Raw genomic sequence first — 27,217 nt, forward strand, 5'->3', positions numbered from 1 at the left:
ACTTGAAGAAAGAAATGAGAACAGTTTGAGATCGAGTTCAGCATCATCATCCATTCCTCAACTCTCTTATTAGACAAAGGATGATGAAGATGAAGCTGCCAGGCAGCAGGAAAGGAGGAAGACCTCAGAGAAGATTCATGGATGTAGTGAAGGAGGACATGCAGAGGACTGGTGTGACAGAGGACGACGCTGGGATAGGAGGAGATGGAGGCTGATGAGTCGCTGTGGTGGGCAAAAGAAGGTGGTGGTGATTCATTCCTCTGCACCCCCCCCTCGTCTATTTTGATCATTTCATTCTGGGAGTTGGTGCTGAGTGAGAGGAGTCGCTTTCCAGGTGCTTCAGCTACTGTTTGGTGCCTCATACATGAGAACACCCATCCTTCCTAAACCTGTTTTTATTCGCTCAAAGTAAAATAAGCTGAGTGCAGATCTTCTGAGTGTGCAGTTGAGTCGTTTTTACAGATGTCTTAGTTTGAAACTTTCCAAAATCAACAAAGCTATTCGTAAATGCTGGAATTTACAGTAAATACTTTGAGTACTTTTACAGGAAACAGAAAAAAATTAACTGATGGCCATTTTGCAACCCGCCTTCATCCCAGCTCCTCCTTTTCAGTGTGATTCAAGTATTGCATTAACTGTTTAGGAATTACAGCCATTTATATACACAGTCAACCACCATGAGACAGCTCCTTCCATGACAAAATAAGCAGATAAAATGCACAGAACTTATTCCATCAAAGAAGCAAGCGAGGCTAAAAAAAATAAAAATAAACCTTTAGGATTGGCCAAATCAAAAGTCTGGATCTTTCTTTAAAAAGAAGGAAAGCACTGAGCAGATCAGCAGCACCAAAGTGTCTGTGAGACAAATACAGTGGATGATCACAGAATTATTTCCATGCTTCACGAGATCTAACAAACCGAGAATACGACGAGGAGGCAGAGGTATAACTGTGAAGGTCAACAATCACGCGATGCCTTCACAAATGTAAATACAGTTTACAGATGAAACCATCATCATCATCATCATCTACAGAGTGGGTCACTGTGGGGAAAAATGGGTGTAATTCATAAACAGTTAACACAGACTGGGTGTGAAAACCTGAATTAAAGCTCAAAGTCGGCCCTTCAGTCACATCCAGTGTTTGATTTAAATCGACTGCGGTGGGAAAAGTTAAACGGTTTCGTCTTCCAGCTGCTCGTCTTCTCCTCAGAAAGAGTTTGAGAAGAACAAGCCCAGGGTGAACACTGTGAAACCAACCTGCACTAAATAACAGAAGTAAAGACCCAATGAATAAGAACAAGAATAACATGACCTGAATCTGAAATGGAACAACCACCGCTTGTATGAATCTCACCCGGCAGCGTCAGCTCACACCGAATATTTTTAATAATCTGTAAAATTAGAAGCTTAAAAAGGAACATTTTCATTTCAAACTTAAAACAACTCACTCTGAAATTTCTAAAACTTAGACTAGTTTAAATTCTCATCGTCAGTTTATACATGTACACTTCTTATTGTAAACTTTATATTTAAGACTTTTTATTGTGCAGCAGCAACAACAGCAAAGTTCCTATGGAGGAGAAGCGACCAATTGCAGACGAGAATTTGAAATAAAGAAAAATCAAAACGCAGTTTTGGCTCCAGTCATTACATTTACCTTACAGCATTCCCTGTGACCCACACACACCAGAGTCCGTTATCAGCATCTCACCGTCATGTGACTGACATCAGGAAGTATTTTGGAGCCCCAGTGTTTGTTCACCAATTTAAAAGGACAGTTAGTCCACGAATCTCCGTACATGGTGCTGGTTATTCCTGCAGATCGTTCTACTGTTACGTTTTGTCAGCACAAACATCTTTAGTCAGAAAGTCATCTCGATAAAAAACATGAATTTACAGAAAATACCTTTTAAACTGCTCATAAAAACTAAACCAAAAGTGGTTCAAGTTTTCTTAAATCAGACATTTGATAGAGATCCTAACTAATCATTTCACGGTCTGTTGGTACAAGAAGCTGCGCTGAGTCAGCAGTAACAGCCGGAAAGCACTACCACTTTCCTGCTTTTTTAATATATTGGTTCCATGTTTTTTGTCCGTTTGTTGAAGGATGAAAATTTCAGATCGTCTGTATTTTTGCACAATATGACCCAAAACATCAGGAGATCTAATGGAGGATGCACGGGTGAAATTTCTTTAGAGGAAGTGTGACACCTGAAATAGCTCACAAACCTTGGTCGGAGGGGGAACACTATGACTATTTCAGAACAACGATGAACGGTCACTGGGAAAAAAATCAAAGTGAAAACAGAACCCAAATTTTTTTTCCTGTCACTGACATGATGGTGAAAACGCAGCAGCTGGACTCTCGTGTAAGTAAATCTGGAACCCCTACTCTGTGCTCAAGTTAATTTGCTCCCATTGAACCGGCAGAAGCCTCAACATTACTGAGGTCAAAGGTCACAGAACAGACACCACGACCCCAAGGATGACGGTGTTTGGAGGATGTTATAAAAAGTCGTCGCTCTCACTGCTGCTCTCCGAGTTCCCATACCAGTCATCTTCACCCGTGTTCTCCACAAACCACGGACCTGACAATCAAAAAATAAAACGGTAAAAAAATTAAATCCTGTTTCTAAGCAAACTGAAGAGCTGCAACACAGAAGGAAAATAAATGAAAACATAATTCAATTATTCAAAAATCACAGTTTAAAAAAAAACAAAACAAAACAAGTACAAAGACAACGTATCAAATATTACAAACGCAGAAATTCTCTGGATTTTAGAAAAATATGAAAATATCTGCTCGTTTTAAATGTTGCATCACAGTGGCACCGTGGTTCGCACACAGGAAGACGCCCGTGACCCTGAGTGGGACCAGTGGAACAAGAACGATGGACTTTGCTTCAGCGGCACTCAGACTGAACCATGCAGCTGAAACGTGTGGAAGGTTCTCAGTGTTCCTGAACATTTCAGGTCTGCAGCCTGGCCTGTGCACATGTTTCTCTGCATTATCTCAATATTTTAATTTTTATTGTGAAAACCAATAATCCTTTGCATTTTGACACCGACAATGTTTCCATAAACTGTTCAACTTCTCGTCTGTGAGGGCGAAACAGCCGGGAGTCATGGGAGTGCGGGGGTGGAGCACCGAGGTGAAAGGCAAAGCTTTCCATTTCCAATCCACCAACATTACAACCATCACTGTTTTTGCATTGAACATTGCGTTTCTCCAGACCTCTGACATCCTCATCCAAACTATTTAGAAATGTTTTAAATATTGGGCTTACACGATTTGCAAATCATTCCGATTTTGTGGACATTATCCACAATCCCTAACATCAGTGTTTTACACGTTCTCAGATTCCATCTATAACAGTCACACTTAGACTTCGTTGGGCTTTCAGGATCTTACCATTTGGCACTCCGTCCTCAGCTTCACCCTCATCAAAGTGCTCCATGTCATAACTCACAAATATATTCTAGGACAAGAAATATCCTATTAGTATTGCTGCTTTTCTTAGCATGGAGCAATTACTGCTTTTACTATATTTCCTTACAGTTAATGTGAAGATAATCCTACATTTCTTCTGTAAATCAAAGAAAACTAAATCAGTACCTTGTTTCTGAGGAGTTTGTCCCAGGGTCCCGGCTGCTGCTTCACTAGTTTGAGAACTGGTTCATTGGATTTCATTTCCCAGCAGCAAACGTCAGCTGCGATTTTGTAGTGAAGCTCCAGGTCAGCTCTGTAGAACCGACCGTTAACGCTGCCACTGAACACAATCACCAAAGAGAGAGCAATCAGCAAAGCACCGGTTCTTCTGTGTAGTCATCAATTTATTGAGTGGGACAAGTGGATCTCCAGATTTATCTGGCAGGGCCGAAAGCCAAGGGTTAAATATGCCACCCTCCAGCTCCCCAAGGAAAAGGGAGGACTGGGTCTCCCCTCCCTCAGGAATTACTATTATGCAGCTCAAATAACCCCCCTCTTATATTGGTGCAACGAAACATACACAGCTAGGTGGAAGGAACTGGAGTCCAGCTTGTTGGTGCGACTCCCTCTACAAGCTGTAATGGCAGATAAGGGTTTAATGTGTCGGCTGGAAACCTTGGGGAACCCCTGGCTAACTGACACCCTCCAAGTTTGGCAGAGGGTAATTAACATCTGTGGGATACACAAAATGTTAAAAATTTTCAGGTGGTTTGCTTTCGACTCAGATTTTATCCCAAATAGACACGACTCTAACTTTAAAGCATGGATATCCTATGGCCTTACGACATTCCTCGCTCTTACTCATAGAAATATTGTGCTCAGATTTGAAGCCCCGCGGGACAACCACTACTTGACAAAATACGATTTCCACAGATATCTACAGCTGAGATCATATATTGATCATGAATGCAAATTGTCTGACTTTAATGATGTTGAGTCGCATTTTTTCCTCATCCTGAAAAATGCCACAACCATGATTCCTACTAAATCCATCTCCAAATTATACAAAGCTCTCTCTAGTGCCAGCGAGGATAATACTTTATACACTAAAGATAAATGGGAAAGGGAATCAGGGATTGTTATTTCTGGGGGGGAATGGGAAAATGTTTGGCACTGTCAGTGGGCTACATCCAGTTCTATGAGCTGGAAGGAACATGGCTGGAAGAATATCATTAGGTATTTCAAGACACCATATCAGGAGAGATACAAAGGGGTTCATATGCAATGCTGGAGACAATGCGGCTCGACTGTTGCTAACCATTTTCATGTCTTTTGGGACTGTCCCAAATTAAAAAATTTCTGGATGGGTGTCCAGGCCTCCTTAAGTCCAGTCTTTAACGTTCAAATACCTTTAGATTTTAAGGTTTTGTACAGGGGTCTGGTCCCTTTTTTGGAATGTAGGAGTGAGATTAAGTTGGCGCAATTACTCTTGGTGGCAAGTAAAAAAACAATTACTAGAAGATGGTTAAGCCCAGTCCAGCCTACCCTGGATGACTGGTTTGGGATCATTCTAGAGATATTTAGAATGGAAAAATTGACATATCTGTTAAGAAATCAAAAGGCCAAATTCTACCAAATTTGGAACAATTGGATCCTATTCATTACCCCCACAAGAGCTGACTTCACTTGATCTCACTGTTACCTGTTTTTTTTTCTCTCCTCTTAATTTATTTATATTATTATTGTTCGTTCATTTATTTACTTGTTTACCATGACAGCAGCACGGACCTCCCCCCAATTTGTGTTTATAGTTCCATGTAATGTGTTCTAGGTATCTCCTTTTGGAGAGCAGGTGAGCAACTTTCCTAGTAATAGCCAGAGGAGGATAATATGTACCTGTTGATTATTGTTGTTTATCATCTGCTCTCCTAAACTAAATCTAAAAACCTGGAATGGACTCCGTTCATATGTTATTCATGTAGTCATCTATTTTAGTAAATACTGTAAGACTGTCCCCAGAGGACCACACTCTGGTGTGAGGGACAGAGTACGTCTGTTTTTATAGGGAGGTGGTGAGATAAACGGGGGCCGTGGCCATGTAGGGATCTGTAGGTGAGAAGGATACAGAAGACGCAGGACTTGACTGGGAGCCAGAGGAGGTGCATGAGACTGCATCGTGTCCAGGGAGACAGGCTGAGCAAACAGCAGTCCAGGACTGAACAAGGCTTCAGCAGCTCGAGTCTGGAGACTGTTTTAGAGAGGATTTAATGTGTGATGACTGAGAGGGTGGAGTCGTGGATGACATCTATTGTTGTGGACCTCTGAAGACAGTATCTATCCACATTAATGTTTTTGGGTCAATGACTTGGGAGTCACAACCAGGGAGGCCAGAGTAGTTAGACAAGCAGTTAAAGATGGACTAAGGAGACTGAAAAACTCCTGAAAGGTCCCAGAGGAGGACGATGCTGATGTGTCCCCAGTCTGCAGCAGTGAGGTCATTTGAGGTCAGTAACTTCAAGATGATGGGATGAGAGTGAGCAGGAGTTTGTACGTGACCTAGGGCTGTTCGATATAACGATATATATCGGATGACGATATAAAAACGTCTATCGTTTCATTTTACGCTATCGTTTGTTTCGTGGTGTCGCAAAATAAACTGTTTACGGCAATATTTTTTCATCGTTTTGATGGTCACTGTAGTGGCTATATTAATTTCCTAAAGTTCTCTCTTTCTCTTATATTTAATATAACCACACTACGGACGGACAAGCGCTTGTTTTTATGAGTGTCGTTAGCAACAACGACGGTAAAACCACCTCGTGTCCGCTTGTTTATTTTCCACATAAACCTTTCACAATAAAGCTCAAGATCCTGTTGAGACTTTTCAAAATAAACTGAATCACATGAAAGATGCAGAGTATTTACGGATGAGAAGCAAAAAAGAGCCGTCAGGTGCTAAAAAATAAACCTTAGACTCAAACGTTAGAACAGGCCTTTCCCCGCAGCACGCCGTGTAATAAATACAAAGAAAACGGCGGCCGTTACAACCTATGTCTAAAAATGTATCGTTTCATGCATCAGTTAAAACACTCTACTCCAGGTACACGACGACCAGCTGGAAACACTTCACGCAAGTCGAGCTGCCCGAGATTCACAGAATTTACAGAAAATGTTACATTTTTGTGATTTATATCGTTATCGGACGATAGATGTCTTAATATCGGGATATGAGATTTTGGTCATATCGCACAGCCCTAACGTGACCGCAAAGCAGTCTAGCACCTTGACTTTTAAAATCAGAGAATAAGATTTTGCAAAGGCTGCCGATCTTGTATTTATTCTTTTTTACTTTTAATTTTAAATATTGGTTATGGTTCATGTGCTGGTTTTCTTTAAAAAAGAAAAAAAAAGGTCATGTGAAAATGCCCAATCAGAAAGCCAGAATGGATGGCTGTGTCATCATCTATGGATTAAAATACAATCTGAAAGGTTTTAAACTGAAGACGGAGTCAGAGGTAGGGATGGGTATCGAAACCGGTTCTTGTTGAGAACCGGTTCCCACTGTTTCAATTCCTTGGAATCGTTTGCCATTTTTGCAAACGATTCCCTTATCGATTCCAGTCGCCCGAATGAGCGTCACCACGTTGCGGAGCGTCATTTACCTGGCAGGGCGCCTAAGCGGCTCAAACGCTCAAAAGTTTGGTTATACTTTACCAGAACGGATGACAACAGGGCAACTTGCAATACTTGCAAAGTAGATATTTCATTTAAAGGAGGAAACACTACGAAGATGCAAAAGCATTTGCTCACAAAACACGCGATAACCTTAAATGAATGTCGTGTTTTTAATTCCGCTCCGGACTCGTGAATCTCAACCCAGCAGCAGCGGTAACATGTGCACGTCCTCTCCCGTTAATGCGGCAGGTAAATAATCAGCTAACAGTGCATATTATGTTAGCGCGATCTGCCTTATTACAAAACCTGCCATTACTGTGCATTTAGGCGACCATGATGAGACAGACAGAGTCTGGCTGGCAGTTCTCGCTGCAGTCTACAGTTAGCATCTCCTTTCAGGCCAGGATAGACGAACGTCACCGAGCAGTGACTAAGTTTGTGGTCAAAGGCTTGCACCCATTTGCCCCGATTTTCGGTAAGTGAATGTGTTTAATTGTAGGCAGGGACATTACTGGATATTCTTGTGCAATTGCTACAGAATAATTTATGTTATACTTTGTTATTGCTACAGAAGAATATTTATTTTACTATTTTACATTTACAATTTTTTTCCAGGGGACCCTGTGACACCCCATTGAAGAGCCGTAGGCTGTGGATCTCTTAAGATCTCACTGTTGGGTTTGTAAGGCCATGTTACTCCTAAATTTCTATCTTGTTCAAAGAGAAGATATAAAACAGTTCTAAGCTAATCGACCTTAGTGCTCTCCTTTTTTAAAAAGAATCGATAAGAGAATCGAAAAACAGAATCGAAAATGGAATCGTGAAAATCTTATCAATACCCATCCCTAGCCATAAGTGTTTACAGCACTTTGTTTTAGAGGTTTAGGTCTTATGAGTGCAGGCAAGCAGAAATGACACAGTGGTGCAGTGTCTGCAGTGATTGTCCATTTAGTGGACAATTTAGATTCCTACTCTCACCTGTGGCCACACACGATGAGTAGACTTTAAACGATCACAGACACAGAAACACTGGGGGAGTGGCAACAGGTCCATAAAGATCAAGAACCTTACCTGGTTGTGCCAAAAGGCACAAGCTCAAGGAGCCACAACAGGACTTCTTGAGCTGTGGGAAGTTAGTGAAAAGATAAGATCTTGGATACAGGCTGCAGAAAGGTCAGAGAATGGAAATCATTCCAGATGACTTCAGAGTAGAGTTGCTACTTCTCATCGAAACAAACCAGCTGAGATGGTTCAGAATCAGAGCAGTACACCTGCCAGGTGAGGTGTTTTGGGGATCTTCAACTGAAAGGAGACCCCGGGGCAGAGCCAGGACATGTTGGAGCGATATCTGGTGGCCATGAAGACGACAGGCTGGACTTGTCATGAATAAGCTTTGAATGCCTTTTAAAAGTAGCACCATCGAAGCTAATTGTAGAATTATAATTGTAATAATGTGACACTAAATGTTGATATTAAAACATTTTATTGGGAGGGTGGAATAATTAAATCTGTGCAAAACAACAGGAGCAGAAACTATTTGCTGAATTATGGGAAATAAACTCTGATGGACTTTTCCTTGTACCAACGTTTCAAATTTATCTGCCTAAACATTTTGCACATCTGCTCTAGATTATGGATTTTTTAATTAAATGGCTGAGAATTAATTAAAATAGATTACAAAATAACTTCATTAATCCAAACAACTGATTAACTTTGCGTCAGATACTAAACAGAACTGAGTGTTTTCACAGCTCACGATTAAACTCGAGTGTAATTCACATGCAGGCTGGTTATGCTGAACATGTACCCACTCCCACCTGTGTAAAGTGCTCTGGATAACAAGCTCCACTGAGTGTTGGATGTGATACCAAATAAGTAAGCGCTCATTGAAGGTCTGAATCTGACAGACCTGTAAATGACTCGGTCCGAGTAGAAGTCGCAGCGCTGGTTCTCCGGGTTTGCCAGCTTCATGGTCACAATCGCAGAGTCGTGCGTCTGGTACCAGCGGATCAGAGGGTGGAAACTGAAACAACCAGGAGACGCAGGTTAGGACTGAAAATCAGTCAAACACCTTTAGGTACAGATGCTGCTGTGGGGAGTTCTTCCAGGCTTTTACCTTCGTGATGCATCATCAGAGCCTGTTCTGATGCTGGTGCTGATGACCTGCTCCCTGGTGCTTTGATCAGCACCTTCCTGCACACCTGTATGCACACGCACACACACACACACACACACACACACACACACACACACACACACTTAACTGCATGCTGAGTAGCCAAAAGATTTTTTTTAATTATCTTTTTGCATTTACATAATTTTTTATGAGGCGTGACCTCTGAGTGACAGGTGGATGGCGACACGAGCGGCTCTAGCTGCTAGCTGGCTGCTCGGTTTCACCTGAACTGCACCTCTTGACTGTGTTTGTGCTGTTGGGAGTTTTGTAGTGCAATTATCTGACCAATAATATGGCTGCTGTGAGGTCACTGTACTAATAGACCTATATTTATAATTTAGGATGGATTTCATATAATATTTTCATGTCTCTTATGGGCAAAGGTAACAACCACGCCCATCTCAAACCTGGAAAAGCTCTGATGTATTTGTTGTTACTGAAGTTTGGACTGAATAAGATTTTTACCTTCTTCATGCAGGTTCAGAGCAGCAGTGTAGCTGGTTGATGGGAAAACGTCTCCATCTCTGGTGCTGCGTGTAGGAAAACGATAAAGATTTCGTTCAGTTTATCAGCTGGATCAATAGAAGTCAGACACAACATCTGAAGGATAATAAGGAAAGCATCGAGCCAGAGTAATAAGGAAAACTGGAAGACCTCGTCCATGGATGGAAATTAAGAGGGAATTTCCCCCTTAAAGTAAGGTTTGTGGTTTGAGACTATTTCTGTTGTTTTGTGAGAGTTTAATGCATTTTCATCTACACATGGAATCTGCTCTCAGGCGCTTTTTGTAAAATAGAGCCTGATGACAGCTTTTCTTTGCACAGAGCTTGGATTGTATGTTCTTTTCTTACTTATCGAAATGTTTTTTTTAACCGAGACAACAAGTATATCCTGCTGCAAATAAACTACCTGCGTTCATTAGGAGGTCTTTATTTCAAGTGTTTCACATTCAGTCCAGCACCTACCGCTGTTTCCACAATTTAGTGTCAAAAACACAGCAGCAGGTCTACAGAAATGTGTTTTTTTGGTTGTGTATATATGAGAACAGCATTTTCTGTGCTGTGTCGTCTAAAACCTTCTGACAGATGTTTGGTGGAAAATGTCTGTGTTTTTTCATCCTTTGAATCATAGGAACACAAACCTCTCCATCTGCTCAGCTGACTTCTTATCAGTGTTTCTCTGTCCAAAACCACCCTCACTCTCTGACTGGGAGTTCTGATCACACACTGGGACCAGGTGATCTGTAGGTGCTGGGACCAGGGACTGGTTTCCTGACCTCATTGCCTCTAGTGGAGAAAGGTCTGGAGCCTTGAAGTTGTTGGCCAGAACTTCTTCCTCAGCTGTAATCCTGACATCCTCCAGAGATGTAATATTATCTGCCAGCCTGAAAACACCCACAAACACCTGGTACTTTAGTCTTCTTTTAAGAAAACTGGCTGATAAAACCTCAAGTGAATACTTTGGTTGGTTGTCCTTTTACCTGGACACGTGACCATCATCCTTGCTGCTGCTGTTCTCCTCACACAGCGCTCTCAGCAGGTCCACATGCTCCTGGTTCCTGATTCCCATCCCGGTCTTCAGGATCTCCGCCTGGACGTTGTATTCATTGATGACAGTTTTCATTCCTGGAATCTGGGTGACGCGAACCTTCAAGGAAGAAAACAAAAAGGGAATCCCGACATGACCAGCGGTGCTAAAAACCAGTCCAGAGCTCAGGTCGGACACACTTTAAAACTGCAACTTTTTTATGCTTTGTAAACTGTAAATATTAACAGCTTTGTATAGATGACTGTATGGAGGGATGTTTAAAATGTGAAACCTCACCATTGGATCAACAAAAACTGTGTTTCCCAGGCTGAGAACTACTCTGGCTCGATGCTGAAGTCCGCGGATCTTCTGGCTGATGGCTCTGGTAACCTGCAGGTGCAAAAAAAAAAAAAAAAAAAAAAATATAAAATTAAACACACTCTTTTTCCTTGTCCCATTCTTAAGATGGAAAGAGAACCTTTGGTGAAGAAGATCTATCTACCAGAAGTAAAAGTCAGAGAATGCATAAATTTTTGCCTCCAGATCTCAGAGGAATATTTAGCGGTTTAGCTGTTTGTTTTGGTCAAGGCTCCCATCTCCCTTATTTCTGTTTGTTCTTTGTAAAAAACAATATTTTCATTATTAAACATCTGGTTGACCTAAAACAGCATGGTGGCATCTTAAGCCATGCACATAGGAACTGTAAAACGTTTGGGGGCTCATCCAGGATATGAACCTCTTGTACCCAAAGCAAGATCCACGGCTGCCAGTAGCTCACAGATCAACTTATAATGAATAAACAGAAATGCAACAGCAACAGAAAGATAATGCCAGTGCTGATGAATGACAGCCTACTCTGCAACCAATCAGCTCTAAGAATAAATCAGAGAGGAGAGAGAGAGAGAGAGAGAAGTGGTGGAAGCAGCAGAGGAATTAATTGGAATTTAAATTGGAGCTTAATTAAAGTTGACACTTTTCGATAGCTTGCTCGGCCTCATACTTTGTCTCTGATCTAATCATTTTTAATCCTAACTTAATGAATGATTGTGTTAAATAACAATGCGGCTGTGGGTGTGCATGACTTCAGAGTGAGAAAGGGAAACCTTGGGGTGCCAGCTGGTCTCAGAATCAATTGGTTTGACCCGGCAGACAACGATCTCTACAGCCTGTTCATGCAGAGAGTGAAACTGCTCCGGCAGCTCAAGGATCTGATGGGATTTCACCTCCTCCTCCTTTCCCATGTCAATGAAGCAAACAAGTACGCTGAAAAACAGCCGGTCGCCTCTGTCGGGCACAGAGAGGAGCTTCACCCTGATAGAAAACACACAGGAGTTGACTTACAGTGATGAACTCACAGTCCCAGAGTGTGAGGCTGAAATCATCGCCACCCAGCGGTGGTGTTTAGATTTGATTTGTCAGACCTGTGGAAGACATCGTCCTCCTGCACAGCGTACAGTCCTCCTTCCAGCAGCTTCTTGGCTCCAAGCTTCTTCTCTGCGTAGTACGAAGCCATCTCAGAGGCCATTTTCTCAAAGCCTCCGTCCTCCTTCTCGACGACACGGCCGTAGAAGACTGAGGCTGTCTTTATGTAGAGCGGTACAACCTCGGAGACACAGAGTCACATCCACTGTTTGTGTTGTTTTAAGTACAATCAGTGTTTTGCGTGATCATTAAACAAACTTCAGGGTTTCTGTCCAGGAACTCCACTATTGAACCAATGTAATATCCTCACAACATCATGATTTAGAACATCACTCTGAGAAAAGAAGCATCATCCTCACTTCTATGACTCCAGATGCCGGCAGCTTGGACTGATCCAGCTGTGAGATGAAGCGGTGGCGTTCAGGACAAATGCCATTGTTTCTGCAGGGGGAAGCACACAGAATAACATACGAGCCATTTTCTCTTTACTGTCTGAAAACTCATGATGTTATACACAACCCAAGCAACAATATGGCTAATTAAAAAAAAAAAGGGTAGGTAAAAATCTGATTGGTAAAAGGACCCAGCATGAGAAAGATGGCTGCCAGTAAATCATCCATGTGACAGACAAACTTATCTACAGACTAAAGAATAAGCACCGAACCAGTGAACAAGACAAACCACAGAGTCGTGTATAATCTGGAGACCTGCACACGCCAAAACTCTTCAGGTGGCTGCAGAGGTGGCGGTCTGTTTTCTGGTCCTCGTTTGCCATTTGTACCCCCTGTGCGAAGGTCAGGAGCTCGGGGGGCAGCAGGGCATTTGCCCTTTCCAGGTAGCGCAGAACCCCAATGACGTGGCGGGCGTTCCTTTCTGAGATCAGCAGCACCGACCTGGTGACGGCAGAACTCCTCATTTGATCCTGAGGAGAAAAATTAAAAAGTCATCCAGGACCTCAAACATTGATGGTTAACATCTGCTTATGTTCGTTAATAGTGAGCACTTTATTAAGAACACCAAAATACATATGGCCTCCCTCTGCTCTGAAAGCCATATTTTCCATACAGCTCCACCGTCAGCCCCAGAGAATGGTAGGGTGGTGTTGAGGGTCTTAATCTCCTGAACTCTGCTGCACCAGTTTGTTTCATTTAAACTCTGATCACTTTGGAATCTGAGTATTTTGGAGGCCGTGCTGATGGCTGGGCTCTTTGTCAAGTTCCTCTTGAGGTTCTTGAGTTTTTGCAGTGACAAGATGATCACTAAACTTTTAATGCTGTGTCAGATCAGAGCACAGCGGCAGAAGAAACATAGACAACCACAGTTTTTCTGTTTGGATGTTTGTGTGAGCATACACTTGCTGCAGGACTTCACACCCTGTGTTACCTGAATAAGCAGGTGTACAGGTGTTCCTAATAAACTGCATCCGCCGCTCGTTCTTACTCGCTTTGAGAAGTTCCTGAAGTTTTCAGCCATGCAGAAGAGTCGGCTGCCAAAGAGCTTAGGAGAAGAGGGGAAACTGTAATGGACGACGCAGGTCGCATCTCTGATGTCCAGACCCTTGAGACAATCGTCGGTGGTTACTAGAGGTCAAAGGTCAAACAAGAAAAAGAAATGACAGCTGCACAGCTCATGTTCAGGTTCATGTAATCAGGTTAACGGTCATCATAGAAACAAATTGAGAACTATTTTCAGTTACCGAGAATAACGTGAGTCCCGGGGCCGATGTCCTTCTTCCACTGTTCAAGCACAAAGTCGATGTCATGAGTTAACCCTTCGTGGATCTTGAGGCAGAAAACTGACCTGGTGCTCACAGCCTGACGGAAGAAAACGTCAGGAGGGCAGATTTAAATTAAAATGATTGCTTTTAGTTTAATCAACTGCACACAGTTGAGTACCACAGAGAACTGGAGCTGTTTTTAAAAGGTGAAGATTATAAAACGTCTGAGCTCCGGTTTGTGAGAGTGAAGCTCCGGGATTTTATCTGGCTGTAATGAGACTAATTAGCAGGTATCTGTGTCTGCACATAGTAACGTTTTGTTTGTAGAGTATATTACTGTACTACTATTGAAGCTGTAAGGATGGACTTGTTATTTTACAGCACTGCACATCTGTGTTTCACTGGACACATTTATATGAGATCATTGTTTGTGTTGTGGTTGTTTGAGAGACAGGATGGAGTCCATATCTTCCTGTCCTGATTTTATGACAAAATTATATACTTGGATGTAAAAAGAAGCCTGTGTGTCACCTTGAACACATCATCGACCTCCTGAAAGGAGTTCGCTACGATCAGCGTCTTCTGGCCTACGTCGGGGCTGAAGCTGAGCGTTCCCAACAGGACTGAGATCTTACTGATCTCCAGAGTCATGAGGATGACCTGCAGGGGGAACAAAACACAAGCCAGTGAAGATTTCCGCTTAAGCCGGGCATGCACTGTGCAATTATTTCAGTCGCGTTATTCAGCTCCCGATCAAACTGTATGACTGAATCGCAGGGATTACAAGTTTGTAGGTCACGATGCATGTTCTCACACTATACGGCCTGATGCGACCTGAGTGCTCACACTGTGTGTCCAGATTTTAGCTTGGTAGCATGAAGTGTTACCAAAGCTTATATTATATGGCTAATATACAACACAAAATCTGTCTCTCATACACACCCACACACAATCCAACTCTTTTCACGGTTATTGTGGTTGTGATAATTTTGTGAGGCCACATCGAAAAGGCTCGGACGAGCTTGCCAAAGTTCTACAAGTTGTGCCTCCATCGCTTTGTCCAGGTCACACGCTGCACTGCCGTGCCGCTCCGTCTTTTTCACTTCCATTTCTGTGTTTGCGCGTGCGCAGTGTGAGAGGCTGCGCTAAATCGGCTCGTGGCGCTGCTAAAACAGTGCGATAGCCTCACGAGGGGCGACCAGGGTTTCAAACAGGTTTGATTTTCTTGTAACCATATGATTGCTGATCGGGAGCTCTCATTACCCCATCTATACTACACGATGCACGACACATGATTAAGGTGAAACTCGGGCTGATCCCTAAAACGGTCGTACGACTGAAAAATCATCTCAAAATGGGCCAAAACTCGCAGAGTGTGTGCCCAGCTTTACACTGCACCCAGCTCCTTCTCCTTCAGTCTATTTAATGCAGATACTTAAAAAAAATTTGAACAGGAAAGTTTTTACTGACCTGCTGAACGTTACCGTAGAGAGCGGCTTCCTCGGGAACACTTATGACAATGCTGGGGCATGGCATGTAAGTGGATAACAAACCCTCCATGTGATTTGTCCATCTTTTGGCTACAACAATCAGCTGCGGAGGACAGGAATCACTTTCCTTGTCAGAGGTGACCTGGAAGTGCTGCAAGATGGTCGTCATCTGACAGAAGAAACAGAAAAATATTTCAGGTTTGGTAAAATCCAACCATCAAACTCTTTGTAACTATAAACAGCGTCTAACTACAAAATAGCCGTTTACTCTCTTAAAAATATTATCAATGGTAAAAATACTTGTAGCTAAAGAATATCAGGCCTGAAAATCTGTCGTGGGTTTCCAGTTTCAAAAGCCACTTTTGTGTGTCATGCTGTGTCGTACTTTCTACATTTGTTTTGCCACCTGTGTGACTGGCCGTGCAGACTGGTTCCACCTGTTCTTGTTAACCTGCTGAATTTACAGTCTGTCCACACAGCTCAAGCTGAGCTGTCCCTCTGATTTCTAATCCTGTCCATTCTGCTTATTCCCATCAATAATGATCACTTCCTGTCTTCCTATCACTACAAAATACTACTTCACAAATACAACAGAAGATCATATTTTTCCTTGAAACAAACACAGCTATCAGAGAATAACATTAATGTAACTGCAGCACATTCTAGTTTCAACATTAATTTCATCAGATGGATCGCAGAAGAGTCTCTCTGCTAACTGTCACATAAAATAGCACTAGATGTAGTATTTTACTTTTTACAGAAACTGCATCACCCTGCACAGAGCAGGTGAGCTGGGCAGGAAGGGACTGGATAATCTAGTCTATTTTCAAAATAAAAGACTCTTATTCTGAAACACGCTTTGTTCAAAGGACACACAAACCTGGATCTTTGACTGTTCATAGCTGTTATGGACAGAACATCCAGGGATAGCCAGGTGGTGGAAAGCTTCCGCTTCAGGATCTCACTTCTGTGTTTTACAGATAACATGGTTCTGTTGGCTTCATTAGCTGGTAGCCTCAAGCTCACACTGGAGCAGTTCACAGCTGTGTGTAAATTAGCACCTCAAAGTCTGAGGCGGGAGCAGGACCATGGCCTCCGGGTCACAGACTAATTATATGGTTTAGGTTTCTTGGGGTTTTGTTCAGGAGTGAGGCGAGAGTGGAGCAGAAGAATGATTAGTGATGTAATCATTGGTTATTTTCAAACCCTCACTTATGGTCACAAGTTCTCAGAGACAGTGGATACAAGCAGTGGAAATGAGCTCTCTGTTAAGAGTGGAGCTCCCTTACTGACAGGATGAGGAGTTCATGATTCCACATCGAAAGGAGCCAGCTGAGGAGGCTAGAGAGCCTCTCCAGGATGTCCTGGGAACACTCTGGGTGAGCTGGAGCAGGAGGCTGGAGAGAGGGAGATCTGGACTTCTCTGCTGAGGCTTCTGCCTCCACGATCAGTCTGCACGTCCTCTGTACCCCTGCACATTGTACTCTGCTTATCTTTTGGATTCAGGTTTGTAGGTTTGTATTTTTTGGAAATAATTCTCTCTAACCCCTCTAATAAGTTTTATTACAGATTACCATTTGAATTGATCCTTGATCTTATGCCTGTCAACAAAAACAGAACTAAAAACTGAAGCGATGTGTGCACATTTACACTTGTACATCATTAGTTCATTAGTGGTCACCTCATCTGGAGCCAGACTGACGAGCTGGTCAGCTTCGTCGAGCACCAGGTGGCACAGCCGCAGGAACAGGAAGCAGTGGCAGGACAGCAGACGGACCAGACTGAAAGGAGTGGTCACCAACAGCAGGCCTGGAATTAATCAGATTAGAAGACCGTCAGATTCTGAATAATTACTGACTTAAATCAATCATTTATCGACCACCTAGCAGACTGCGATGACGCTGGTTGTGTTTAACTCACAGTTTTTGGGGATCTTGACACTCTTAGCCTCGTCCTTGCCGATGCCCAGCAGCACAGTTGTGGGGTAGAGTTTTTGGGAGACCTTACTCACCCCCAGGAGGTCATAAACAGCTTGGACCTTCTCCCAGCCGGGACACAGCAGCACAGCTATGGGCTACAAACATACACTTTTATCACTATCAATGTGGAGTTCATCCATGCTTCTTGCCTCCTATGTGTGCACTCACCCCTGAGCTGGAGGTGTGGGAAGTGAAGATGGAGTTCAGCATGATGTGAGTAAGGAGTGGGGTAAGGTAGCTGAGCGGCTGGTCTGCGCTGCTGGAGATAACAAGGGTATGGCATCCTCGAGCCACAGCTGGCCAGCTGTAACAGTCGGCTGGAGACAAAGTGCTGTACTGCTTCCGCTGCACCTGGAGACAAACCGGTTGCTGTGAGAGAAACCACCAACAACCACACTTCCTCTAATGTCCACTAAATGCTGTCTCACTACTACCACTCAAAAAAAAAAAACAGACGCTTCGTGAGCCGTGGTGTCTACGTCCACCTTTTCTACTGACTGTGTTTGAAACTCAGATGGAGGTTAAAGAGCGGCGAGGGGCTGACACAAGAGAAGACGGAGCAGTCACATGAGAGTGTGGATGAAAGGGATAGTTATCAAATAAGATCAATAATCAGTAATTATTTCCTAGCTGCTCTTTTTTATGGCTATAATTTAACTATTTCAGCTCTAGACACTGGACAATTATAATCTGTTGAGACAAAAGGCATGAGTGCGGATTCCTGTTACACACGGCCCAGCCACACTCCCATCACTCTAATAACCTTTAGGTAAGCTGACATATACATAAACACATACTTCAGTCCAGAGTTCCAGTAATTTTTCACCAAGATCTTGAGTTGAGGATTCGAGAGTCAAACTGTGTAAAGTCTCCCGCACGTTCCTGGGGCTTCGGTCTGACCTCTGTGGTTGTGGCTCCATTTTTTGGACTTCCAGCACCAATCTTCCACAGTGTGTATGAATCCTGGAAGCACCACCCCAGTTAAACCTGGACTCATGAGACCATCCAACCATCAAGTGCTTTTCTTACTATAACACAACAGTTTAGTCTCAGTCCCCTGAGTCCTCTTTGCGTTGTATACATTTCACCAACATTTGTGATGTCTGATCACGACGATGACCACATTTCTTCCTCAAAGATGATGGTTCACCTCTGTCCTCCCAGGTTTTAATATGTTGGACTGTTTTTAACCCAGTTTCAGTACTTTCAGTTTCTCTCACGTTATTTCTTTGCTTGATGAAGGACAATAATTTGATCCCAATTCGAGTAAAATCTTCTCCAGGACCATGTCTTCAAACATGGTAGGTTAAGAAATGAGAATCTACTTACTGCTTCAGGGTTAAATAACCTGTTGCCAGTTGAAACCTACGAATCACTCTTACCTGTTTGCTTAGTTAAATCCAGGTGCTGATTCTTTTTTTCGGCCAGGCTCTGAGGCCTCAAGTCTCAGCATCACTACGCTCACTGTCTGATCGCTCGGTCCTCATGGACAGCGACAATGCCTCGTTGAGCTTTAAAAATTATGGCGACAGCATCGCTCCTGTGTCCTATAAGGGAAGCCGATGCTCAAGTGCCTTAAACATGCACTCGTGATCTTATGGTCTCGCATGATAGTTTAAAATCTTACTGAATTTAAAATGTCCTTTATGTCAATTAGGGTCAAGTGTAAGAACACACTCATCCTCAGATTCAACTTCAAATCAACCCCATGCTCAAGGCTTTCATTAAAAAAAACAATAATAAAAAATGCCCGGCCATCAGATATGTATGTCCATCTTTTAAATACTCCAGATGAAGGAAATAATCAGTAAATTAACAACAACAACTTTATTTGTATATTTCTGAACCATTTCTGAGAACATTTCAAATTTGAAATTGAATCTGATGCTGTGTTATTAATAACGAAACCACTTTCACAACATTTACAATTATACCTGAATGTGCAGGTCACTAAACTCTCGTTTCCTAGCATGTTAAAGACCCTGATGACAAACTCAGGGCGTATTCTTGTTTACCCAGCAGAGGGTGTCTGCGATGGTGGGGTCATTCACACTGATCCACGGCTCTACTGGGAAGGTAGCATGCACCAGAATCCCACTTCTGCAGGGGTCGAAGGGAGAAACCTGAGGCATGCAGGTGAAAGGACAAAGGAGGCTTTAAATAACATCATGAGCAGTGATTGGACGAGTAACAATCAATAAATCTACAGGCTTTCATTTTTATATTTTCTAAGAGGTAAAATTGTTTTTTTAAATTTTATTTGCACTCTATAACTTTGCCTTTAAATCAGAGTCTGCGTAAACGTACCACAGCGTCTTCGGCGTCGGGATCCGGGTTCAGAGCCTGTGGGTTCAACAACTCCAACAGGCTGCATCACAGACAGAACATGAAGAAACTACTTCAGTCAAACAGTCTGGACACGCATTACTGCCTGACATAGTACTACACGGCCACTTCATTAGGTACACCTTGGTAGTGCCAGGTTGGAGGTGCTTTTGGCTTTAGAGCTGATTTCATTTTACATGGCTTAGATTCAGCAAGCTTCTGCAAACGCTCCTCAGAGATTTTGGTCCATGTTAACATGACATCATCACACAGCTGTTGCGTGCTTCACCACATCTCAAAGATGCTCTTTTGGACTGAGATTTGCTGAATGTCGAGGCCATCTGAGATGATCTGTGACGTGGTGTGTTTTTCAGCTGGAAGCAGCCATCAGAGGATGCTACGCTGTGGTCAGGGATGGACACAGTCAGCAACAACATTCAGGTAGGCTGTGGAGTTACAGGCAGTATGGATCCATGCTGTTATGCTGTTCACGCCAAACTTTGACTCTGAACCATCGCAGCAGATATAAAGACTCATCAGGTCGTACAGTGTTTTTCCATCTTTTATTGTCCAGTTTTGGTGAGTTTGTGTGAACAGAAGCCTCAGTTTCTGCTGTGTAGCTCTTCTGCTTCAAGACAGAGATGCTCATCTGCACACCTTGGTTCTAAAAACTGATTATCCAACTTCCTATTGGCCATCCTATCAACTCGAAGCTGTCTGGCCCTTCTCTGACCTTAAAAAAGGCATTTTCTCCCCAGAGAACTGCTGCTCACTAATCAGCCAATCACACGGTACCTGATATTTGTTAACAAGCAGTTAGATACAGGTGTGTCTAATACAGTGGCCGGTGAGTGGATTTTACAAGCAAACTCAAAGAAATGATTAACACACCTTTTATCCAAGCCAGTAATCGTATTTTCATCAGGTGCAGTTAAAACAATTTTAAAAAAAATAAACTTGAATTAAATGAAAAACATTTAAATTCACGTCTATACTCAGTGCTTATGTCTTATGGGGATCGAGGACAGCTCAAAGACAGGAGCTGTATGGTTAAAACACAGTGTGCAGGAGCTTCCATCCTGTAACATGTTTTTATCAGCTTGATCTGTATCGTTGCTTCCTAAGAGAGAAAAACTGCAGCTCACCGTGCACAGACCCAGTCGCTGCTCTGGGTCTCCTCTGGTGGAGCCGAGGCGACAGATCTGCTGGAGCTGCTGATTAAAAGAACAGAGTGGAGAAAATCAGAAACACGATTAAGATGAAGACAAAGATGCTGAATGTGGAGAAAACACACATTATTATTAATATTAATTAATCTCATGAGATTTTCCCGGGAATGTGCAGCAGTCTAATGGAATTCTGTTTAGGTATAGGAGGTTAAAGATGGAAGAACTATACAGAGAAGGAGCTGCACAAACGCCCAGCATCACAGAAATGCTATTTTCAACTCTGGTAGACTCTGAGAATATATATGTAAACTGTAGGTCCTGTTGTTGCACTCCAAAGTACCCCTAAGAGTACTCAGTATGACCATTTGATTTGGCTTTTCCTCATGCAGAGTACTCTACCTTGCCTCTTCATCCACCAAAGATTCAGCCTGACAGCTCTGAAGATTCTCAGCTTCTGGTTTTTCATTGCTGAAAGAGACTGCAGTCAGTGAGGGGAACCAAACAATAAAAATGAAGCAATCAGCTCAAATAACAGACTACTATCTGGGCTAACTTTTGTCTTTTACCTTATCAGAGGCAACACCTCCGCTTCCTGCAGGGAAAACAAACCAAACAAGATTCTGGATTTTAGTTTCACTGTTCAGGAAGTTCAGAAACATCACAGGATGGAACAGAGTTTAGTCACCAACAGCACCAAGTCAGTCCCGAGTCTGACCTCACAGCAGTCGTCCCGCACAGGCTCAAATGTTCTTACTATGAGCGGGTGGAAATCCTAATCTCACACAGGAGTAGGTGCATCATCTAAAAGCTGCTCTTGTTTCTGTATGAGTGCAGCAAACCTGCAGCACGTCAAGCCAACTGGACATTTACAACAACCAGCTGCTGACTGAGATGCTTCCTCCTGCATGAAATATTAACTCAAACCTTGAGGAGGATTCATGCCTGCACGACACGTGTACATTAAAGAGCACCCCCTGCTGACACCGCTGGAGTAGACGGCGGGCTCAGCTGTTAGGACCTGGTTGGTCCAACCTGCACCTGCAATGTTGGAAAATGCACTCACCTGCGGAGCTGCTGGCTCGAAACTGCTGCCAGGCTTCATAAACTGTAGAAACCTGTGAGGAGGGGCGACAGCCCGTCACACATGATGATGTACAACATTTTGTGCATGCGATCTGAGACTGTGGCCGACTCACCTGAAGAGCTGAAGGTTTTTAGTGAGGGCTGCAGCCAGAGACGAGTCTGTGTCGTCTGACGAGCTGCTGAAGCGTGAACAGAGGCCAATAGGTTGCTTTTAATCGGAACTCTGCTGAACAATAAACTGAAAAACTGAACGAGCGCTCACCTTTTAGCTGCGTCTGAGCCGCTCCCTGATTGGCTGTTTGGAGATAGCTGTTGTTTTGTGACCACTGACCGATGTTCACCTCCAGCCTTCACCAGCTTGTGTTGTACAATCTAAAGCAGAGACGTGAGAGTTCGGCGCATGTGGTTGTGTCATTAGAACACAGATAACAGTGAGTGAGCTAGCAGGGCTGCATACCTGAGGAGGCGGGGAAGGAGCTGTAAGCCAATCAGCTGCCCCCACAGCTTCAACCAGACACTGCTGATCTGGGACACAGAAACAAGCACCGGAACGAATAAAGTCACATGAAGAAGAAAGTGCACTCTCTTTCATGTTTCAGGCCATCAGCCTGATAGATAAAGCTCAGCAGCAATGACTGAAAATGAACAAACCACGGCGCTGCAGCGGTCCAGAGCTCAACAGACCGAAAAGCTCATAAGAGCAGAAATGATGGTAGAGAAGTAGCCAATTGTTAAGAGCCAGAGGTGTTAAGCATTAATGCAAACTACCAGGTATTTTATTTCCTTTTTTTCCTGAGGGGCCACCGCAGCAGATGCATCCATGTTTGATTCGTTGCAGACAAATCAAACATGGATCAAAGCAACATGTGCTGAGAGCGGTGAGCCAGAGTTCATATATCTGTTTACCGGAAGGTGGTTGGGTTTGTGCTGTCGGCTTGTTTGAGACCAGGGAGACGCTCTGGGTTAAGATGCTGGAGGACAGCATCACAGGAAGTCGGTCCCCCTCCTCCAGGCCGTCGGTTGAATTTGTGCTGTAGTAGGCAAACCTCTTTGCCACCAAGTCGTCGTTCACACAGATCTGTTTAAGAAAGGTTAATACAAACGTGATCACGTGTGTCCAAACAAGTCTGCGTGCAAAATAAAAGCTTTTTAGTCAAACTTGACCTTGATGTCACCAATGGTCACGTAAAGCTTGATGGGGGTAGAGTCTGACTCGGGTTCAAGCAGCACGGCTTCCTTCAGGGTCGATGCTTTGAGAAGACGAGTCAAGCTTACAGATGCATTCCACGAAAAATAAAACCTAATGTTAATGCTGTTAAAGCAGGAGCTGTAACGCTCACCTTGCAGCAGCTTGTGCAGGAAGAGCGTGGCGGAGCTGTCCCACCGAGCCGACGGTCTGCAGAAGAACACAAGAAAGACCTACAAATGTGCTCCACTGCAGCTTCTAAACTACATGAGATGAGCTTGCCTTACTTGAGCTCTGCCTTCTCCTCAAGCAGAGACACTCGTAGGGTTGTTGGTTTGATTCCCGCCAGGTGGAACCTTCGCACCCCGAAAGGCAGCTGAAGGAAGTTCTCCATCGCCACCCGGATCCTTTCAGAAGGGATAGAGTTAAAAACCAAACAGATGCAAAAACAAAAAACAAACAAACAAACAAAAAAAAAAATCGCACACACCCCTGACGTGTCTGCAGAGTCGACCTTCACGTCTAGAACCACGCAGCAGCACCTTTTTAAAAAAAAGTTTTCTTTTTTTTTTCCCCCAGCTCCCCGCAGATTTAGATTTTCAAAATAAGAGCCTAGGGAAGTAAATCAATAATATATTATCTAAAATTGAACCTCACTCTCCTCCTATCCCAACATCCTCCTCTGTCACAACAACCCTCTGCATGTCCTCATAAAACTCCCCTGAAGTCTTCCTATTCTCCTCTGTAACAGATCAGCCTCCTGTATCTTTGTCTCCAAACCCATAAACCAAGACTAACAGACTAACAGAAACTAACAGAAAAGGAAGAAAACAGGTGGAGGACCATGTAGCTTAATCTGTCACCACACACTCACTGCAAAGAAGGAAAACAAGAAAGGAAATGCAGGTTCTCCATAGGATAGTGCTAAGAAGTTATAACGTAAGTGACATCCAGAAATGATAGGAGCCATTTTTAATGAAAGACAAGAACATTTAAGACTAAATAATATGAGATGAAAGTTATGGAATATTTTAAAACTGACAGGTTGGGTCCGCAGTGCAAACACTGTTCCACCGTTCCACCTTCACTGGCTCCCCCCAGAGCTGTGTGCTCTCCCCCCTGCTCTTCATCCTCTACACCGATGACTGCAGACAGTCCAACTGTCACCTGGTGAAATATGCTGACGACACAGTTGTCAGGCCCCTCACAACACCACAGGCCCGCTCTGCAGGAGTTTGTAGAGTGGTGTGACAGCTCCAAACTTGAACTGAACGTGAGCAAAACCAAAGAGATGGTGGTGACCTTCTCCAGTAGGCAGAGGGATCTGGCTGCTTCAGTCACCACCACCATCCATGGGAAGTCAGTGCAGGTAGTTGAGGAGTACAAATACCCGGGAACCATCTTTGACAACCTCCTGAAATTCTCTGCCAACACTGAAGAGATTCTCAGGAGGTGCCACCAACGGCTATACCTCCTTAGGAAACTCAACTCCTTTGGAGTCAGCACACCCATCATGATGACTTTTTACTACGCCTTCCTGGAAAACATCATGACCTTCTCCATCACCTGCTGGTTCCACTCCCTCAGCCTTCAGAACAGGAACAGACTGCAGCACACTGCATCAGTGTGCTCTAAAATCATTGGCCTGCCTGTCAGAACTCTGGCACAGGTTTTCAGCCAACAGGCCCTTAGACAGGCAGCCAAAATCATCAATGACCCCTCTCACATTCTTCACCCCGCCTTTCAATGGCTCCCCTCTGGGCGGCGCCTCTGCTGCATCTCCTTCAGGACTGAGAGGAGGAGAGACACTTTTGTCCCCAAAGCCACTCTGCTTTTTAACTCCAGCCGATAAGAACATTTCCCACACCAGAAACATAAACTATTCTACTTTTTATACTGCTGACACTTTACTCACTTTTAGTCACTTACAGTTATTTATTCACCTTTCAGTCCCTTTAACTTTTAAACTGTGTATATACTGTATATTCTGTGTATTTATTATCTCACTCTTATTGCCTGTTTATGTCCTGTCCTTATCTTCAACGTCATGCTGCTCTGTTGTATCTTAATTGCCCCTTGGGGATAAATAAAGTCATTCTGATTCTGAAAAGGCTGTGTGTGGGAAGCCATGTTTTAGCAGTATCAGTTATGTTAAATGTGTTAAAAATGAGGATTATCAGTTACATTTAACCTAAAACCTCTACCTGGTTTTTATATTTTATTCTGAAGCGCGTAAAACTAACCAGCTTTAAAGGCGCTGCAAAGTCTAACTGAAGGCCCAACAGGTTTAAGATAACAGGCTGAAAATGTTCTTGCATGAAGCCTAAGGATATATTGTGTATACTATTCTGACCCGACTGTTGTGTCTGTGTGTGTGTGTGTGTGTGTGTGTGTGTGTTTGCGTGTGCGCGCTGTGGAAGCAGTCGTTCCCGAGCTGCTCTGGTCTTACTGCTCTGAGGGGACGACGACTTGTTCTCCGTGGTCGACCAGAAAGCACCAAGCTTGACAGGAAACCGAGTCCACGAAGATAGACTCCACCACAGCCCGACACCACGACTTCTTTACTGCCCAGTACACCACATACACCTGACAGGAAAGCGCACACAAATTTCCTTACTCTATCACCTCACCCAACACAGGAGCGACAACGTTTCTGACGTCTTCATACCCGTCCTTCCTCCAACGATGTGGGCTTTAGCGTGCGCATGTCCTGCTTGGCGCCGCGGTAGAAGAGGTTCATCTGAAAATGTAGCTTTTTGTAAAGTTCTGAAGTCTCCACATCGCCGCTGAGACCCCAAATGGGCCGGCCCCAGAGGCACGATGGGTTCTCCACCTGCAGAGTTCAGTTTTAAGTACACATGATCGTCACTGTGCTGCATAGAAAGGTGCGTTTTGCACCTCTTGATGCTCAGCTTGAACTTCACTGAAATACCTAACTTACAAGTGTTTGGGACATTTTAACAAATTAAAGAAAAATAAAGTCTTCAGTCTTTGCATACTTTCATTATTACACTTATTTTGTTTCACTTTCTCCCAGTGACATGTGACAAATTTCCAACGTGTGGAACTAATAAAGGTTACCTTATCTTATGGAGGTGACATGTAATCACCCCTGAAGCACCTTTGTGATAAGTGATATTTTAAAGGTTTTTAACCCTTTCATATATGAATTATGACAACCGCAATCAGGATTTTTTCTTCATTATTTTTATTCATCTTTAGGCATGAAAAAAAAGGGTTTTAACTTCTTTTTTTTTAAACATGTACTTAGTCCACTGCCTGACCAGTGGGTGGCAGGGTATAGAGTGACACATCTGTGTCCAATGTAGTGGTTTATGTGCAAGTATACCGTCAACACTGACACAAATACAAGAAAATAGCCTTTGAATAGCTGTCCACTGTAGTGACCACTATGCGTGAAAGGGTTAAATACACCAACTACACCTGTTGGACATCAAAACTGAACCTGTGAGCCAATAATTAGCTAATCATTAAAGCAGTAACATAGCCATTAAAGGATCACGTACCTTCAGAACAGATATTTTCAGCATTTCTTCACTTCGTCAGTCCCACAGCAGCGACACTAGAAGTAAACGGTCGGATTTAACGGATTTTCTCGAACGTCAACTGTTTAAACTTGAGCCCAGTTAGCTAACGTTAGCTCGCCAGCTACGCTCCGTTTTACTGAAATTTCAGATAAACCATTAAAAAAAGAAAAAAAAATTCAGTCTTCGGTTAAAACAACTTTTTTCCTGTAAATCGTTTCTGTTTAGCGTCGAATTCGCAGGTCGAACATACCTGTTTGTGGGGAAAAGCAGCAGCGAGTGTAAGGCGCGAACAAAAGCGGAGGGAGGGGGGTCAGTTCCGAGTCTGACCGGTAGAGGGCGCTACGGTGCCAGCGTGTTCGTTATTGTAAAAATATCCGCTTAATTTAATTTATTTTTTATTCATTTTATCCATTAAAACATGATTGAAGAAAAAGCTGAGAAATTTACCAAATAAATTCCAGGAAAAAAGCGCAATAATTTACAAGAAAA

The 27,217-nt window shown here is 43.3% G+C and overlaps 1 protein-coding gene across 5 annotated transcripts; it reads right to left on the reverse strand.

Annotated features, from left to right (window-relative positions):
• Positions 1-1,369: 1,369 nt before the first annotated feature.
• tdrd12 (tudor domain containing 12) lies at positions 1,370-27,194 on the reverse strand. 5 transcript variants are annotated; one of them, XM_031733273.2, is made up of 37 exons: positions 26,979-27,194; positions 26,708-26,763; positions 25,849-26,013; positions 25,630-25,766; positions 23,468-23,587; positions 23,335-23,390; positions 23,159-23,244; positions 22,901-23,072; positions 22,452-22,519; positions 22,257-22,366; positions 22,108-22,173; positions 21,975-22,026; positions 21,478-21,503; positions 21,311-21,379; positions 20,888-20,956; positions 19,725-19,785; positions 19,433-19,540; positions 17,586-17,768; positions 17,359-17,512; positions 17,120-17,247; positions 15,419-15,607; positions 14,480-14,608; positions 13,928-14,045; positions 13,672-13,811; positions 12,939-13,153; positions 12,591-12,672; positions 12,231-12,412; positions 11,913-12,120; positions 11,107-11,199; positions 10,763-10,929; positions 10,424-10,666; positions 9,748-9,812; positions 9,223-9,307; positions 9,016-9,129; positions 3,618-3,771; positions 3,414-3,480; positions 1,370-2,589 (listed from the first exon to the last, which is right to left on the reverse strand). In XM_031733273.2, exons 2-37 carry the CDS (start codon positions 26,729-26,731, stop codon positions 2,507-2,509), a joined length of 4,188 nt encoding a protein of 1,395 aa, XP_031589133.1. In that variant the 5' UTR covers positions 26,732-26,763; positions 26,979-27,194; the 3' UTR covers positions 1,370-2,506. The 5 variants fall into 5 exon arrangements, with proteins under 5 accessions (XP_031589133.1, XP_031589132.1, XP_031589134.1 ...); XM_031733272.2 differs by having other exon boundaries at positions 26,708-26,864; XM_031733274.2 differs by having other exon boundaries at positions 22,108-22,170; positions 26,708-27,194.
• Positions 27,195-27,217: the final 23 nt, after the last annotated feature.

This window comes from Oreochromis aureus, linkage group 7, assembly GCF_013358895.1.
Source record: "Oreochromis aureus strain Israel breed Guangdong linkage group 7, ZZ_aureus, whole genome shotgun sequence".
Classification (NCBI taxonomy): domain Eukaryota; kingdom Metazoa; phylum Chordata; class Actinopteri; order Cichliformes; family Cichlidae; genus Oreochromis; species Oreochromis aureus.